A 20198-nucleotide genomic window follows, 5' to 3' on the forward strand; every position below is an offset into this window, starting at 1 on the left:
AAGGACACAGGTGGACAGTGGTCTCACCTTCGATAACCACATCACCACAACAGTCAGGAAATCCTTCTATGCGGCACACCTCATCACTAAGGGCTTTTCATCCAGAAAAAAGGAGGCCATTGTCCCACTGTACTCATCCTTTATTTGACCCATTATAGAGTATAATGCCCTGTTTGGTATGTACCTTACAAGACATCTGCAACAGCTGGAAAGGCTGCAGAAATACCTCACTAAAAGAATTACAGGCCTAAAGCAGATGCCATATGCTGACCGTCTAAAAACTCCAGCTATACTCTGTGGCATATCGTCTACTCAGAGGCAATCTCTGCTTAACATACAAGGCCATGTCAAACCCTGAGCTGTTGGACATGCTCCACTTAAAGAAATCCCAATCCCTGAGAGCCACACACTCCAGGGATCTAAACCTTGTCATCACAATGAACAAAACATGCTGGAGGGATAGGTTCCTGACCCAGATACTCCCCATACTCTGGAACAGACTGCCCATACATGTCAAGCAGAGCGCCTCTTTGGCCCTCTTCAAAAGGAACCTTGATGATTGGATGTGAGATAGGAAATTCATCCCGGGGATCATGTCAGTTACACTGCTAGACTGGGGTCCTGAGAAATATTGTGGGAAGAAATATCCATGGAATTGTTATGGCTAGGCTTGTATAGGCCCTAGGGCCGATAGCCTAGTACAAACCTATGAACCTATGCTCCATGTTTTTCCTTCAAAAAAATTACAACATCGTAATACCTAGAACTGCAACTGAAAGACCACATAAAATTTACTGTGATACAAATCACATAACTGTGCACTAACAGGACATGTTTTTTAATTCTGTGTTTTATTTCTAAATGTTCAAGACATGTCTGCAATTCTAATTCATGAGAGTTAATACCAATCCTATCTGCTGTTGCACAAATTTCATCTTATGTCGTTAATTATTTTTCTGTACAATGTACTGTACATATTTGCTGTGCATTTCATCTATCGGTGCATAATTATATGTGTGATGGGTGAGATTCATGAACATTGTGGTCCTTGGAATAGAGATGATAAATTACAGAACTGCATACCACAGCCATAGTTTTCCATATGCAAATATCCCCGTTCGTCTAGATCACGCATGGTTCACAAACACTACACCAGCTACTTACAGCCTGGTTCCAACAAGATAATATACAGGATTAGAACCACGTGCTTACAGATGGTTTAGTGCTTGTAATCACTCCAATCATTCTTCTCTGCAGATGTGTATACAGAATTGTGTGGCATCACAACTCTTGAATGGTAGAAAAAACTCCAAACAGCAGCTGAGTATGGTATCTCATAAATAAGCATTACTTACCAAGTAGCTGTTCTGTGCCATACTGTGCTATACTGTCAAGCTGTACAGCAGCCTGATCATAGGAGCACATTGTACTATACACTGTAGTGTGCAGTTAAAGGACTGGTCTGATGTTGTCTTTTTTCATCTGATTCAATGTGTGGGGTTGTCGGATCTAGCTGCATCTGACCTCGGCACCTTATTCCAAAGCTTTGGATTTGAGAGCTCTGACTCTTCCCCCACCCACAATTCCCCTCTCCTGCCTGAACTACCTCAGATCTCATTTACCACCTGTGTAAAACAGATGCATGGACCGAGAGCTTCATCATTATTTGTGATAAGTGAATGCTTTTCTTCCTCCTCCCTTTAAAATTTTTTGACAGTTCAGTATTACATAGGGTTAGGACTTAGACCTTTTATATATAGATTAGTCTGTTCTGTATAGCCTTTCTGATAGTTTTTCTTCTGTGTGTGTATGTTTATATAGAAAATATTAGCAAATTAGTTTACTAGTAAATTTTCTTCTTTGATAAGTAAAATTTCATATCACTGAAGTACTAACGTATACAAATTTTAAAAAGTGTTTTTCCTATGGGCATAAAATACCACCCCAAGACCCACATTTGCAGTGTGCTTACTGCTTGGGGCCTTCTCATTTACAGGTTTCGTGCTTCATTTGTGCTGCTTTTGGCACCAGAGCTGAGCTCTTCAAAGATGTAAAGAGAAGTTGATTTTGAAAGGCTTTGTCCCTTCACAGACAGGGTCCAAAATGTCTTTGGACCCGAGGGCATCCACTTTTTCCACTTCTACTGAAAAGAAGAGGGGTATGGAAAGGAAGAGATCCAAAGAAAAAAAGAGAGAAAGAAAAGTAAAAGAGAATGAGAAATCAAAAGACAAAGATCTGAGTATCATCCCAGAGAAAACTAAGAAAATGTCTCTTGACTCCACAGCTATAACTGATCCGGCACCCAAAGTATCAAAATATTAATATCCAAATGTTGCTCAGATCCAGACTCCTCCGAAGTTATCCTTTACTCCAGCACTGATATGTCCCAGGCTTCATTCTTCTATGTTAAAAAATGTATTTTAAAGCCTCATCCTCTAGATCTGGCAAATCTACTAGGAGCCTTCTGGAATTCAACATCAACTGAATGAAGAGGAGCTTTATGAGGACACAGATTCAGCGGGGAGTCCTCCTGGCTCCATACCCAAGGAAAGGTTTGGGATCAGCCTGTTCCACCCCAACTGCTCAGTCTTCTCAGCTTTCTACACCATCTTCATTCCTGGAGCTGGTGTACATCGGATCCAGCCTTCCTGTGGTATCAGCTTTGGAATCAACAGCCCTAGAGGCTTTGGCTTCATCACCTCCCCTCATTCGCTCACTTAACTCTGATGCACTTAGGTCAAGTGGAATCCCAGAACCAAAGCATCTGTGTTGGAGCTGCAGTGGTAGAGTTGACCCTAAGATTTTTGGAGCCGTCACCACTCCTTGTGTGCTTCAGCATTCAACAGCTCGGTTCTGAAGTCCTCTTTGGGACCCTCAGCCAATTGTAATCAAGGGGGCTTCTGACTCAATTAGTATTGGTGGTTCCTCTTTGGTTCCAATGACTGAGTCAGCTTTTGAGGCTGTGGAGAGGGCCTTGGCTGGACCAAGATGACCAGTATGCCCCAGGAGTTCATATCCACCCAGACTTCCTCTGAAGACTGTACCTTCCTTCTTACATTCTAGTAGACAGGGACAGACAGATGGATCTCTTACACATCAAGACCACTTGGCACTCGAGTCCCATGTCCAATTCAAATGTGTCCCCATTGGGAATCCCAAGACATATTCTTCAGAAGAGGACTTGTAAAATAAAGCATATTGACTTCTTTCCTGAGTCTGTCACCAAAGTCACTGACTTAGTAGATAAGGAGAAAAGGTTTTCCTAGGGCTATCCCTGAGGATGTTTCCTTCAGAGACATCCTTGAATTGATGAAACAGCAGATGGGATGGTCCACAGAAACCCCTTCTTATGATAAGTTAGCATTTCTCCAAGCATTTCTGTTTGGCCTTTCTACATCCTGGGTGGTTCCTCCTCCTGATGCCTTAGTCGACCCTGTCACTCTGAAAACCTGGAAGGAATCTGTGGAAGTTGCCTGCTGTGGCAGAACCCATTCCAAAGAAGCCAGACAGAATTTTAGTTGCCCCTAAAGAAGGGAAATTCTGCACCAGGGGTCCTCCTGTAGATACTGTAGTGGTAGCAGCAGCCTTTAAAAAAGGAATCATCTGAGGAAAGATGCCCTGTCATCACCCTAACAGGTAGTCTAGGCCATTGAACAGATTGGGGAAATGGACACATGCTTCAGCCACTTTTTGTCTTTATGCCCTGAACTATATGGCTCACTTGACAAGCTTCCAGAGAGATTTAATAACATTACTTTCACATTCTCTGGCAGGTAACTTACCAGTGGATATCCAAAAACAAGTGTGGATTCCCAGTTGTCTAACCTACAGTCATCTTCAAATGTAGCCACAAGACTGCTTTCTAATGTAGTCATCTTCAAATGTAGCAACAAGACTGCTTTCTAATGCAGACTGAGCAGCCAGTATGGTGGTTACGATATGTTGTCATGCTTAGATGCTGCTCTCTGAGTTTGTGGAAAGCTTTAAAATGTATATCATAAATGCCCCATATGATGACTCCACCTTATTTGGAGTGAAAGTCAAGGACATGCTTACTAGACATGACTAGGAAGGAAAGACTGTCTGCCATTGGCATCCATTTTCAACCCCTTAGAGATCATTCTCCAGGAATCAGAGGGGGAAGAAAAATGTGGTTCAAAAAATCTCAGGTTTTCACCAGAACACTTCTGGGAATATGACTGTCAAAGGCAGAGTAGGAGGCAGTTACATAGGACGTCCCCCAAGAGGCAGAGGCAGTCTGTGAAACCAAGGTTTCTGTGGACCTTTCACAGAGAAACCTTATTAACATCCCTGAACACTTCCCTAACTGCTGTACTCTGGAGACAGTCAAGGAATGCTTTTCCTTATACCCTCAAGCCTGGCAAAATATAACTCCCAATGCATGTTCTAAGAATCATTACCAGAGGTTATACAGTACATTTTTTGGAAACCTCAATAATCAAACAAAAGATTCACAACACTCCACTCAATCATTTAGAATCTGCAGCAACAGAACGTCAAAAGTTGATGGACAATCATCCACCTGTACCCCATGGCCAGTTAGAATATGGAGTCTATTCAAGGTTCTTTTTAGTACCAAAAAGACAGGGGACCTGAGACCAATTTTGGATCTCAGCAGTTTGAATAATTTCATAAAACAGACAAAATTCTGATGATCACTGTACAGTCCTTGGTACATCTGCTCTGAAAGGATGATTGTATGTGCTCTGTAGATCTCTAGGATGCCTACTATCACATAAACATCCAGAGGCAGTCCAGGAAATTCCTCCATTTCCATCTGGGAGCCAGTCACTACCAATTTAGATTGCTACTGTTCGGTCTCACAACAGCCCCCTGGGTGATCAGCAAGATAATAGCAGCTGTGATAGCCTATCTCAGGCTTCAAGGGTCAAAGTATTCCTATATGCAGATGACTGGCTTCTAACAGCTAACTCCAATGATCTACTTCTAGCAAATCAGTCATTCCTATTGACCCACTTGGGCATCTCTATAAACACCAACAAGAGCAAACTGCAGCCTACCCAAACTGCAGAATTCATAGGCTGCCATATAGACTGAACATCAGATAGTGAAACTACCTTCAGCGTGAGTCAAATCAGTCAGATTTGATGATCTTCAAGTACCCCCGGGCTCAACTGATATTACATCTCCTAAGTCTAATGGCATCCTCCATTGTGATGGCTCCTTTAGCCAGATATCACATGAGAGTTTTACAATGGACATTAGAAATATAGTGGTCTCAGAAAATTCATCCCCTTTGTGACGGCCTCTCTACCCTGGGCCAGTAATCAAGGAGCCTCAGTCCTCACTGCTGACACTGGTGAGAGACTGTCACTATGAACAGGAATGGATTTACACAGCATATTCAAATGCAGCTCTCTACATCAAGCACAGTTTCCCCCAAGAGCACACAGGAAACACACTCCAGACATGGGACTGGACTCTCTGTCTCTCCAGATCCCAAACAAGACTCACTTTGGAGCACTGTGTCCCAGTTCCAAGTAGCTGACACACCCACACCTGGGTATTTTTACACACACACACACACACACACACGCACACACACACACACACACACACACACACACACACACACACACACACACACACACACACACACACACACACACACACACACACACACACACACACACACACACACACACATACTCCTGGTAAAGGCTAGGACAAATTTACTAGCTGTGCCCCCTTCTGACTACACTTTTAGGTTACCACACTGCCACCAGTCAACTACTCTAAGGCTCTTACACGTGTATCCAATTTTACTGAACAAAATCTATACTAATATAAATGGTAGAATGTAACCAAAGCAGACAGGCTTTTCAGACAAAAAGCAAAAAAAAAAAAAACACAAACACTAGTAATACAAGTACTAAGGGATGATTCACAATCTGAGCTGTCCCTTCTCCCTGCACTGACTGAACTTAGAGCAGTATTCATGATGCATACATACATACTGTAGTAAGTATATCTATCATCATTGAATGTGTCACTTTCTTCCTTGATCATTGGCACAAAGATCATGTTAGATCTAGACTGCAGCATGGATAGGCATGTGACACAAGATTGCCCACACTGTCCCCGTTCAAGAATGTGCTGTTTTCTTCCTTTCCCAGATGATCATTTGACAATGTTCACTTGTTTCTGAATCTGGATCACCTGCAATAAAGCTGAAGTCTTTCTCTGTGTATGGGCTGGCTTGTCTCTGTGCTTTTCAAATACTCGTATTCTAACCTGTGACTGAAATTAGAAACATGATCAAGAATCCATGCTTGTGAACTTACTAGAAAAATGATGGCAGGGTATGATCTTAGAATTTTATGATAAGCATGCTATCTAAAAAATCCATAAGCTAGGCAGACTTAGGTATCTACAGATTAACATGTTTGTCAATAATTCCAGAGGGCAGCAATATAATGCTTGCATATTTTCAAAGTAAATCAATCTTTTTGGTAAATGCTTAGGATAAATTTTACAGTGCATCATACTTTTTATCTATTTTGGGTTTGGTATTGTTTGATATTTTATGGAAAAATATATTAACACTCGCAGAATAATTTTAGATTAATGATAAATGGAAGAGATAAAGGGTGGCTTTGGAACAATAAAAAAAAAAAAAAACGTGAGACATCTGATGTTTAGTTCTGCAAGACTAAAGCCACAGATATGTAGATACCAAATACTAATACATTTTTTTCTGCACATTACATCAAATGCATGATCCAGCTAATCTTCAGGATATAAGAAATTTGATGTATGAAAATGAAAGCATGGACTTTCTGTCTTTGGAAGTGAGTATTTGGATTGAAGTTACTTTAGTCTGAAATGTATAGCATTTTTGTTCTACAGATCTACATCCATATGATTAAATACAGTTAGCTAATATCTGTGCATTAAAAGCCTTTAAAATAATGTTACTAAGTCCCAAAAATATAAATTAAGCAGAGTGTGAGTTTCTGTTTGTCTGATTATTTTAAATTAATAGAATTCTTCAATAACATATCACTTGGTTGCTTGGGTCTGTGATTGTATCTGTTGCAAATTTATCCTAACTAGATTTTTCATTGTTATTAAATATGGAGCATGGCATTTAATTTGCATTTATTGAGTGAACAAAAATATGATTGCTTTTAATTTGACTGTAACTATGATAACACAGACTTGATCCCTACGCACACTGCCCTTAATTGTTGTAATTTCCTCTACATTCACATTTCCCAAGTGAGATAAAGTGATTAAAAGGCAATTTAACATAGCTGCAGTGTCCTTAATTTCCCTTCTTCAATCTGGTGAAGTCTTGCCAAGCTTTGTTGGTTCAGTACTAAGCTGCTTGTTAACTTGTTTCAATTTTTATTATTACTATTAATATTATTTTCTTTGTGCACATTACTTGTTAAAGAAATGTTACCTAGTGGTTTCTTTCATGTTTCTATCCTAGCCTGTCAGCTGTAAAGTGTATGTCTGAAAATAAATAGCCAAATATTCTCTGTTGCTCAGAAGGAAATTGTCATGCATTTTGTTGCTCTGTACTGTTTCAGGACTTTAAATATGCAAGTCCTCCTTCAAGCAAACTCTTTTTCCTAAATGCCAAATACTGCCACAGCACAGAGGAAGTTAATGATTTGAAAAAAAAAAAAAAAAAAAACATGAAAGTAAACAGGGCAGAATTGAAAAGAAGTTACACAACTACTGACAATAAAATTAAGTGCAGTCATAGACAAAATATGAGATAAAGGCTGAGGTTGAGGATAGCGTGTGCTCTTTTTAAAGAATGTTAAAGACAACCCATTCTTTCCAGTCTGAATTTGATACACTGACTTTGAAAAGCTGGAACTCTAAAACAGTTTATTTTTTTGGAAATGTACTGAAGCAATGGATAATAATATAATGATATTTTTCCAGTAATAAATGAGCTATGTAAAAACACACAGTTTGTTCAATTATTTATATATTTATTTTGTAATTTTTCAGCACATTTACACTCAGGAAAACGTGCATTAATAATGTATTGCAATAGTGAAGTAATGTTAACAGCTTTTGTCCTTTTCAGGTTTTCCAGATTGCGTATGTCATAGTGAAAGCGGCCAACTCACCCCGCCCTGGGAATTGGATTTTAGAGCGTTCACTTGATGGTGTTACCTACAGCGCCTGGCAGTACTATGCAGTCACTGACAGTGAATGCATTACTCGCTACAACATTGTACCACAGAAAGGACCTCCATCCTACAGGAAAGATGATGAAGTTATTTGCACTTCCTATTATTCCAAAATTCATCCGCTGGAACATGGAGAAGTAAGCTAAGGGTTTTACAAGTTGTTCACTATTTTATTTGTGTAAGATAAAAATTTTCCCTAGTGTGGCAAACATGCTATTCATCATTAGATCATTGCTGCAATAGCCAAGTATTGTCAAGTACCAAACCAGTCGGCAGCTTCCAAAGCTTTAGGTTAGGGTTCTTTCCACATGCCCACCCACTGTCCAGTTCAAGGAGAGCAATATAAAAGCAGTGACTAAGGCACCAAATCCTTAGAGCTTTGTTGCCTCTGAACAGGGAGGCTAGAACCCTGGCAGGTAGACATGAGCTAGGGAAAAATAAGTATGTATATCCACAATCTGTCAAAAAAGTAGAATGCAAAAGAAGGAGGTGGAGAGAAGGTGTGATTGATCTCAGTGATCTAGTATGCTTGCTAGTTTGTATCTATCATTCATGAGATGTCTATGATAACATTAACACTAAGGCTAACACTTCCACACTAGGCCTCTCTCTTTCTGGCATACTATCTCTATCCTACTTCACGCAATTCCCCCCTTCCTTTTTCTTTTTCTTTTGTACATAATGCTATATGTCATAACACTTCAGTATCCCCTCTCTCACCTTTCCTTTTTTTGTAGCTAACGTCAAGTATGCTTACTAGTTTATATCTATCATGAGAGCTCTCTGCCAATTACATTGTACATGTGTTATGATCAGCAACATGCCTGTCAGCTTCTAACCTCTTAGCTCTATAGATATTCTTCTCTGGTCCCCCTCCACTTTACTAACATTCTCTTCTTTCCCAGGTTGCATATTACTCAAGTTATCAGTTAATCTGTTATAGGTATTATGTTCCTTGCTGCTACATTTTTACTCTGAGGCATATATGTCTGTATCAAGTATGTATTCATTAATCATCTGTAGTATGTACTAATTAATCATTTTAAATATGCTTGTACTGGTAAATAATGAAACTTTGTCTCTCTTCTGCAAATATTCTCCATTTGAAAAAATGCTTTCTTGTTAAAAACCTCATGTACAAATTCTTTGTTTGGAGCTTTTCTCCCTGGGTCTCCTATGAAAATGGGTCATTGGCCCAGTCGGACATTCCTGGTAAACAAATGTGAAATAACATAAAATAAAATACATCTAGTCGAGCATCTGCTGTCATGATAAGTTTACTTATACAACTGTACTATGTTCATCATTCGATCATTGTCACGATAGCCTAAGCTATATGGGTTGAATATTAATCTTAGAAAGCCAGAGAGGAAGGAAAAAATCCAAGTATGATTACTCCTGGAGTACAGTTCTAGCAAAGACTTCACTGGACTTAGAAAAAAGTAGTCTTTGGTAAAGATGCGCACACATGGTGAACTGCTGCCTCTAGTGGGTTTCCAGAGTCTATTCCTTTCAGTAATGGTACAGATGTAGCAAAAGCCCTAGTAGAATGGGCTTTAACTTTGCCTGGAAGTGTCTTGCTATGGTGAGATAGCAAAAATAATTGTATGGGATAGTCGTTTAGGAACTGTTTTGATACTGATTGTCCCTTTTCTTACTTCCGTTAGTAATCAATAGCTGATCAGCAATCCTAAAGTGTTTTTTGTGCAGCCATTATAGTTCATAGGTTCATAGGTTCATAGGTTCATACTAGGCTATCTGCCCGAGGGCATTTACAAGCCTAGCCCATAGTTTTGTGGCTTACGCCACCCCTTTAGTATGGGGAACTATACCCATTATTTTGCTGTACCTCTGTTGAGCAGTGACACTGAGGTAATCCCTGGGGTATATCTGCGATCTCCCATCCATTGGTCAAGATTTCTCTTGAACAAGGCCAGCGAGGTGCTCTGCCTCACATATACCGGGATTTTATTCCACAGCATAGGGAGTCTTTGGGTGATGAATCTATCCCTCCAGCACGTCCTATTAATAGCCGTGTCGAGGTTTAAGTCTCGCGCCCTTGTGGCTCTGACGGATCTAGATTTTTTGAGGTGAAGCATATTCATCAAATCTGGGTTTGACATGGCCTTGTATGTTAGGCAAAGGTCACCTCTGAGCAAAAGCGACTGAATAGAGCTGGAGTTCTTTCAGTCGGGCAGCATAGGACAGATGTTTGAGACCCTTTATCCTTTTGGTGAGGAACTTTTGTGGCCTCTCCAGCTGCTGCAAGTGTCAGGTCAGATACATTCCGAATGGGGCATTGTACTCAATCATTGGTCTGATGAGTGATGAGTATAGGGAGACTATGACCTCCCTTGATCTAGATGAGAATCCCTTCATGATAAGGTGGGCAATGTAGAAGGTCTTCCTAACTACTTTAGCTACATGGGTATCGAATGACAGACTACTATCAACCTGGGTCCCCAGGTCCCTGATAACTTCTTCTGTGCTCAGTGGATTGCCACCTATTTGGTAGCTAGGGGTAACCTTGTTTTTCCCGAAGGGTATGACTATGCATTTTTTGGCATTTAACTTTAGGCCATAGCTCTGGCACCAGTTATCCGTTTCTGTGAGACCCTTCTGAAGGATATCTGTGTCAGATGTGTTTTCTACTGTGGCCCAGTTTGCAGTCATCTGCAAACTTTGTCAGCCATAACCCTCCTGTGTTTGCTTGTACTTCGGAAAATTAGATGCCAAACAAGAGTGGGCCCAGGACTGAGCCCTGTGGTACACCACTTGTGACAGGCTTTGAGTCTGACATGGCGCCAGCAACTCTGACCCTGTGGGTTCTGTCACTCAGCCAGTTTGCTACCCATCTTGTGATGTATGGGTTAACATTTAAGCTGATGAGTTTTTCAATGATACCCGAGTGGGGTATTGTATCGAAGGCCTTCGCCAGATCGAGGTAGGCTGTATGGACTGCCTTTCCCTCATCAATGGCTTTGGTGACTGTTTGAAAAAGTCAACCAAGTTTAGAAGGCATGATCTGCCTTTGACAAAGCCGAACTGGGATGGATCCAAAGTCTGCAAATTCCCTATGTCTTTATTTATGAGGTCCATTATGATCCTCTCCATGGCTTTGCAGATGAGGCTTGTCAAGCTAATGGGCGGTAATTTCCAGGGTCGGTGGAGGCACCGCCTTTGTGAAGTGGGACCACAGTTGCAGTGCGCCACTCCTGGCGTATCCAGAGGTAAGACTATGATTAAACAGCTGTCCTAGCTGTGGGTTTAATTCCTCATTGAGTTCGTGGAGCACACAGCCGGGGACACCATCAGGTCCCATGGCTGTTCTCTCTTTTGCTTTGTAGAGCGCCGTTCTCACTTCGGCGTTGGAGATGTTTGGGGTGCTGCAATCGCTTTGTATCGTTATCTCCCCTTTGGGGGAGGGGAGAAGTTTGCACTGAACCTGTCAGCCAGTATGTTGGCAATGTCTGTAGGATCAGTAATCTTCACATCATTTTGAACTAGTTCTGAGCATATCTGGGAGTTTCCTCCCAGGTTTCTAACATAGCTAAAGAAGGCCTTATGATTGTCTTTTGAGTCTTTAGCTATTTTTCTCTCAAAATTTGCTTTGGATGATTTTATGAGAGCTCTTAGTTTTTTACTTATAGTGATCAAGGGTGTCTTACCTTTTAAGGATTTTGCTCTATCTTGTAGTAGCTTCCTCCTTTTGTTGTAGAGTTTGTTTATGGCTGGGGTCCACCTAGTATCTGAATTGCTTGTGTACATCGAGAGTGTGTAAATTGCTACTCCCTTATTTTAAGATCCGTAAAGAAAACAAAGAGATGAATAACCTGACTGGATATAAACTCTGAGGTGACCTTAGGCCAAAAGAAAGGGTTAGATTTCAAATTATCCCTAACTTGTATCCTTGTCAGACACTTGAATGGAGCTAACTACTGCAACAGTTATCTACTTTAACATGTAATGTTACACTAAGTTTATTTAAACAACTGCACTTTCTGTCCAAGACAGGTTAGAATGTGCAAATTCTGGTAAATAGTTTGCCCTGCAGTTTAAAAGCAAATTTTTATTACTTGGTCAGGAGCCAAATACATTAATAAAATAAATAAAGCTTAAAAAGTACTTGCAGTGGTGTGAGCATAAGGATGGCCACACCATTACAGACGCAGACACACACACACACACACACACACACACACACACACACACATAGGGTTGCCACCTTTTCAAATGGCCAAAGTGGGACATTTTTGGTACAAACATCAAATTTTACAGAACGACACATACCCATGGTCAGTACAAAGGATAGAACTTAACTTTTTTGCCTAAATGAAAGCTTATTCTTGTAGCATTTTAGTTGCTTATTCTGTTTCTTATAACATTTAGGTATTTTAGATACAGAATAACTGTTTTATGCAACTATTACATAAAATATAGGAAATAATTGTGTCCTAAAATCTCAGGACATTTGCCATTTTTACAATTTTTTGTCAGGACACAACTGCCCAAAAAAGGGACTGTCCCTCGCAAGGTAGGACAGGTGGTAACCCTATACACACACACCCGAAGATATTGAAATATGTGCATACATTTAGAGAGACACAGAATGTAAATATGTTAGAAAACAAAACTTTCAAACATAATTGGCACTTTTGTTTTGCTTATATATCTGACATAGAAGATTATGAGCGGGTCGCCAATCCTCTTCAAATTTTTATATGTTTGAGACAAAGATGCCAATAATTTCACCTTGAGAGCAAAGCTTGAGAGATGAATTTTACTATCCATCTTGAGAACACATAACAGCAGGTTAGGATTGGAGACCTGATCATAATTCTTTGTAGTGCATGGAGTTCTATCTGCTCCATGTACTACCAGATACAGTACCCAAAAAAAAAAAAAAAAAAAAAGGTAATCTGTGTCAAAAAGACAGTGTAACACAGTCCATTATATATACACTTACTTTCCATGATTCTCAACTGTCCCGAATTTTGCAGAATGTTGAGACTTTTGCTTACATATTTGGTCTGTTCCTCATAAAGTCTGTGGTTTTCAGACAAATTACTTTGAATTGAATTCATAAATAATGACTTAAACTTAAGTTTCAGACTACATATCCTTCCAAAAATGCAGTTGAACACAAATCCTGTTATTCTGGCAACTTTTCTGGAAGTCAGGAACATGTTACCAGTTCTGACAGCAGGCAGAAACAAATCTTTTATTCTCCCATTGTAATTTCTGGTCAGTATTGGCAGATTTAACTGCCTAGTGCACGGGTTCCCAAAGTGTACGCCGAGGCTCCCTGCGGAGCTGCAGCTTCCTCACAGGGGCACCGCGAACTAATAAGCTTAGCTGCAAAATAAACTGCGAACTAATAAACTTAGCAGACAGTTAACTTTTAAATGACCCTTTCAAGGGAGTCAGAGTGGTACCGGAATGTGCTGCACATTACTGTTTCATAGTGAAAGACAGACTCCAACCTGGAGGGATCCAAAGTTTGAGGATGTGTGAGCGGCGAGGGTTTGAAAGTTCTGCTCCAAGGTTAAGGACCTAGGAAAGTGCTAGTTAGCAAATATCCATGGAGGAGAGGTGCCAACTACTATACCATGGGAGGGAGTTGCAGCCGAGTTTAAGACGGTATGCCAATAGTGGTGAAAGGTTCGAGCCCGATTTGGGGACTGCTTTGGCTCTTACTGGTTCTTTCCCACACTTGTCACTGTGCCATTGGAGAAGGTAGGTCTTTGGCAGTTTTGCTCCTTCTGTGTTGTTGGGATGTGCAGAATTACTCCCTTCATTAAAGGGAGGTCAAGCCTTGCTAAAAATGGCTCCCGGGATTCATGCGGAGGTGGTGAAGACTGTAGAATAGCATCAGAGTGCTGTGAAAGTTTTTAGGATTGGAGAGATGTGCTTGCCAGTTTATTGGCAAGGAGGAGCATCGCTAGCGCCACATAAGGAGCGCTCATATTTATGTTTAGTTACTGTGGAGGGAGCACAGTTGCGTGATTTTCTTTCACAGCTGTAGCGTTAGCTTAATTTGTTATGCATAAACATTGTATTGCATCATTCTGTCTATTGAGCATGATTTCATACTGATACTTTGTTCCTATTCTTTGCTTGATTATATGTGGCTTTTTCCATGGAGTAAAGAGAAGTTTGAGGGCCCAAGGAATTGTCATGGAGCACTTAAAATGTAATAATTGGGAAGCAAACAGCAAACTTTGACTTCAGAGCATCCAGTGCAACAAGCTGTCATTAAATATTACCTAATTAACCTAACCAATCAAAAACATATGGGGATGGGGAGCAGTACAGAAGGTGGGTGATTAAGGAAAGCTTCCATACAGATACTGATTCTTAGTGCTGTGATTTTAACCATCACAACCTAATGTAGCTGTAAATAATGGACACTGATCCCACCATACTGATATACCTCAACCTGAGTGTATACCAAGCATCAGTAAATGTCAACCAATACCTTTCAGATGCATTTAGAGGGGGGGTTCAAATACATTAGTATTCATTTTCTCTTCTGTACTCCAAGATAGCTTAGCTGTCCATTTAATTTGTATAGTAAGTATTAATAAAATTCACGGTGTATTTCTCATCTGGAAACTTAACTATAGCATTTTGTTTTATAGCAAAAATTCTCCCCACACTTTTTGCAAAATGGATCGGAAACACCTCCATATAGTGCATGCCATATGATTGGAAACATGGATAAGGTTTGTGTTTTGGATGGGAGTTCCTTATGTTTTTGTTGAGATGGGTGAAACTTTGCCTGTTAGTGATCCTAAAAAGTTTATATTCTCTTTTGACGGATGCACACAGGACACATAAGGGAGGTAAGTCAGCTAATAAAGGTCCAAATAAGTAGTAGGAGCAACGGGTTTCATAAAGAGTTTACAGTCATGTCTGGATATGCTACCTATGAATGATTATCAGCTGAAGGTTTTTTGGGGGGTCTGCAGTAAGGCGTGTTCTAGTAACACAGGAAGAAAACTTGCTATTTAGGGCTGGAGAAAGTGGGAGTGGCTTAAGTCAAGTGAAGTTTTTGTAATATATCTTCTCCTACCTATGTATGTTTAAAAATGGATTGTTTTTTAAACAGTAATAAGCGTTGTGAGAGTGAAAATAAAGAGGGCACACCGTCAACCAGTGGCAACAGTGTGAAGAAGCGCAAATATAGAAAATATGATGACAGTTATGTGGACTTTGGTTTTACGTTGACAAAAGTCAGTGGTGAAGAGAGGCCACAGTGTGTCTTCTGTATGAAAGTTTTGGCACCAGAGTGCATGCTACCAAGTAAGCTGAAACGCCATTTAGAAACCATTCATCCCAGCATGGTTTGTAAATCTCGTGACTTACTTTACCAGGAAGTTAAAAGAGTTAAATCAACAAAAAGGTATTTTTATAAGTAGGCATTAATACCAATCAGTGCTTTGTTAGCATCTTACAAGGTGGTACATAGAATCGCAAAATATAAGAAGCCTCATACCATTGCAGAAGAACTCATTATACCGACTGCTGTAGATATGGTGAACATTATGATTGGTGAGTCTGCTGGGAAGCTGCTTTCAAAAGTGCCTTTGTCCAATAACACCATCAGTCACAGAATACAGCACATAGTGGAGGACCTCAATGATCACTTAATTACAAAAGTAAAAGGGAAGGAATTTGGGTTGCAGCTGGATGAGGCCACAGATAATAATAGTGATGCACACTTGATTTGCTATGTACAGTTTATAGATGGTGATAATATTGCAGAAGATCTTCTCTTTTGTAAAAGTATCACTGCTGGTGCTAAGGTTCAAGACTTGTTTGAGATCCTTGATACATTTATATCCGAAAATAATTTGGGGTGGACTAAGTACGTTGGTGTCTGTACTGATGGTGCTCATACTATGTCCAGCTGTTATGGAGGATTGCAGGCACTTATTCGAAGCAAAGCCCCTGATGCACTTTGGACCCATTGCATTATTCACAGGGAAGCACTCACATCAAAATATCTCAGTCCTACATTGAACCAGGTCTTAGAATATGTAGTGAGTGCAGTAAACTTTATAAAAACTCAGCCGTTGAAGGCAATGTTTTTCAAAAAACTGTGTGAGGATATGAGATCTGAGCACATGTCTTTGTTGTACTACAGCACTTCTCAATGGCTCTCTCGTGGTAACGTTTTGTCTTGTACGTTTGAACTGCGATAGAAAATTTATATTTTTCTTAAAGAGGAAGACCACAAGTTTACAGAAAATTTTGTGAATGAATATTTTTTGGTAAAACTAGAATACTTAAGTGATATTTTTGAAAAGCTGAATGCTCTGAATGTCTCCCTGCAGGGAAGCAACATGCACCTTTTAAAGTCAATTGAGAAAATGTCAGCTTTTATAAAAAAACTAAAACTATGGAAAAGAAAAATGAATGAAGATGAAGGCAAAGAATGTTTCCCCTTGTTGCAACAGTTTTTAACCTCCAATGGACTTGATTTTTCTTGAGGTATGAAATCCATTTTTGAAGAACACTTATCACAGCTTATCACCTGGTTTGAGAAATATTTTCAAAATGATAATATCGGTAAATTTGTATGGATTTAATGCCAGTGCTCCATCTGAATTTACTGCTACAGAAGAAGAAAATCTTATTGCGTTGTCTTGTGACAATACATTGAAAACAAAATTTAGCAGCATTTAATTAACTGAATTTTGGATATCTGTAAAAGATGAATATCCCCTTCTGAGTGGTAAAGCTCAGAGAATTTTAACTCCATTTGCACCTTCTTATTTGTGCGAAGCTGGGTTTTTGGCAGTCGCGGTGATAAAAACTAAGTATTGAGCGAAAATCAATGTGGAGAAGGAAATAAGAGTGGCTGTGTCCAGTTTGATTCCAAGATTTGAGAAAATATGCAGTGATCAACAGGCTCATCCATCCCACTAATTATGATTAGTTGAATTTGTTCAATTACATTTTTTGTGATCTTAAATACTTGTGTTATTAATTTGTTCAATTACAATTACATCATTTTTTTGTGATCTTAAATACGTGTGTTATTTATTTTTTTACCTAACTAACCCTTTTAATTAAAACAAAATATTAGCTATTTTGCAAAGTATACTTGTCAGAATCTGACGGGGGTTGCCTTGGGAAAACCTGGATTCAACAAGGGAGCCGAGAACTGAAAAAGTTTGGGAACCATTGGCCTAGTGCTAGGCACAACCTTAGCAACAAAGCAGGGGGTGCTTAACAAATGTTAAGATCGAGTTTCGTGCCAGTCTATCACTTAACTGATTTGTCTTTTTCCAAATAATCACTCCATGCACTGAAAATTAATTCATCACTCTTTACTTCTCACTATTCATGTCATTCAGTTAGTGTGCTGCCATGCTTAAACAGCAATGAATATTTGTGCTGCTGTCATTTATATCACTGTGCAAAGAGAAAGTGGTCATGTTGCATATCAGTTTGCATGTTTTGGCAGGGCTTTGACGTGAACTGATGTGTAATAGCAAGGTTTGTTTAGTTTTATACACAGTCTATACTGCCGTCTAGCAATGTTTGCTGCTTTGGTGATTCAAGCCCTTTTTCAGTGTGTGCTGATCATTCCCTTTTTTAAGTAACATAGTGCAGTTAAAAAGCCATCCAGCAGGATTTTTTCTGATGAAATGGCTCTTAATGAACTGTTTCAAAGGCTTCTTGTTTTCCTTGTTTGTTTAAAAATGTCTGTGTTTCTTCAGTCATGTAATTAATGAATGTGTTGTTAATCATATATACAATATAGTAGTGTGACGGAAACTTCTATAGTGCCTGAAATACAGATTCTCTGTCATACTAAAACACTGAAATGCAATGAAATGTTCACATTTATACAATGTGATATCTGAGCAGAAACAGTTTGCAAGTATCTTAGGAAAAAAAGGTTGAATTTTACATTGGCCCAATATATCTATATCTATCTAGCTATACAGATATATATATATATATATATATATATATATATATATATATATATATATATTTATTTATATATATATGTGTGTGTGTGTGTGTGTGAGTGTGTGTAATTCCTGTCCAAGCTTCTAAATGTTATGCTTGGTAAAAATTTCATAAATTATATTTCTAGATTCATGGATATACAAGCTTGCAGAACAGAAAACCTGTCTTTTGTTATCCCACTCAACAAAGGGGGATCCACCTTGGATCCTGGAATCTACTGCCTCATCAGTCTGATGAGCCTGATTTGCAAGGCAATGGAACGTATTGTCATGAAACTTATAAAGAAAGACATTGCCAACCTTCAAACACTGGACACCATGCAGTTTGGGTTCGTGAAGGGCTGTTCTTGTCTCCTAAACCTGATTGACTTCTTCGAATCAGTCTCCAGAACCGTGGGCAAAGGTAAGGTAGTCCACACAGCCTATCTGGACCTCGTCAAGGCCTTCAACACCATCCCCCACTCTGTAATCATAGATAAATGTACTAAGCTGGGCATTAATCCCTACATCACTCAATGTGTTGGCAAATGGCTTACTGACAGAACCCACACTGTAAAAGAAGCCGACTCCTAATCCAGCTCAAGACAAGTGACAAGTGGAGTACCTCAGGGTTCAGTCCTGGTACCACTCTTGTTTGGCATCTACTTCTTTGAAGTACAGTCCAGCACTAAGGGACTCTGGCTAACAAAGTTCACAGATGATTGCAAACTGGGAGCCATTATTGAATCCCCAAATGATGTGGATATTCTACAATAGGGCCTTACAGAAACAGATGCTTATTGCCAGAGCCATGGGCTCAAGCTCAATGCCAAGAAATGTATAGTTGTCCCCTTTGGGAAAAAACATGTACCCATGAATTGCCACATAGGTGGCAGTACACTAAACACCGAAAGTGTGATAAGAGACTTAGGGACACAGGTGGACAGTGGTCTCACCTTCGATAACCACATCGGCACAACAGTCAGGAAATCCTTCTATGTGGCACACCTCATCACTAAGGGCTTTTCATCCAGAAAAAAGGAGGTCATTGTCTCACTGTACTCATCCCTCATTAGACCCATTATAGAATACAATTCCACATTTGGTATGTAGCTCTCAAGACATCTGCAACAACTGCAAAGGCCGCAGAAATACCTCACTAAAAGAATCACAGGCCTAAAGCAGATGCCCTATGCTGACTGTGCAAAAAACTCCACCTATACTCTGTCGCATATCATCTACTCAGAGGCAATCTCTGCTTAACATACAAGGCCATGTCAAACCCAGAACTGTTGGACATGCTACACTTAAAGAAATACCAATCCCTCAGAGACATACGCTCCAGGGATCTAAGCATTGTCATCACAATGAAGACAACATGCTGGAGGGATAGGTTCCTGAACCAGAGACTCCCCAGACTCTGGAATAGATTGCCCATACATCTTAAGCAGAGTGCCTCTTTGACCCTCTTCAAAAGGAACCTTGATTGGATGGGAGATAGGAAATTCACCCCAGGGATCATATCAGTCAGCCTGCTAGACAGGGGTCCAGGGAAGTAAATACTGTGGGAAGAAATAGCCAGGGAATTGTTATGGCTAGGCTTGTATAGGTAGGGCCGCTAGCCTATTACCAACCTACGAACCTATTTTGTAGTATTCTATAACATTGCAAGACTGTTATCCTTTTTTACATCAAGACCTGTAAATGTAAGTGCCAGTTAATGATATAGAGAGAGATAAAGCCCTAATTGCATCCCAAGTGACCTGAGATCCATCCATGAAAAGTCTGCTGCAGTTGCAACAGTTGGAGATGGAGGCAGTGCAGGCAGATCATCATGAACCCCTTTCCTAGAAACTGTTTGCATGCTCTGCAGATGGTCCTGTTAACACCTGCAGTGGAAGAGAGGCCAAATTCCATGTACTCTCCATTACTATAGCGTCACCAATTTAGACTCTGGGGATCTGTGTGGAACTTGTTGATGCCACTCTCACCAAGAATGGAGGCTATGACCCATGAAAGACAACTTGTGTGT

General features: G+C 39.9%; 1 protein-coding gene across 13 annotated transcripts in view; it reads left to right on the forward strand.

The window, feature by feature from the left end:
• LAMA2 (laminin subunit alpha 2) overlaps positions 1–20198 on the forward strand; it is a 4753606-nt gene that overhangs the window by 1300009 nt on the left and 3433399 nt on the right. For all 13 annotated transcript variants that reach the window (XM_044064325.1, XM_044064371.1, XM_044064344.1 and 10 more), the window contains exon 4: positions 8093–8335. In XM_044064325.1, coding sequence (XP_043920260.1) covers positions 8093–8335 — 243 coding nt within the window. The remainder of the gene's footprint in view (positions 1–8092; positions 8336–20198) is intronic.

The sequence above is a fragment of the Protopterus annectens genome, chromosome 1.part0, assembly GCF_019279795.1.
Source record: "Protopterus annectens isolate FY-2018-M chromosome 1.part0, PAN1.0, whole genome shotgun sequence".
NCBI lineage: Eukaryota > Metazoa > Chordata > Ceratodontiformes > Protopteridae > Protopterus > Protopterus annectens.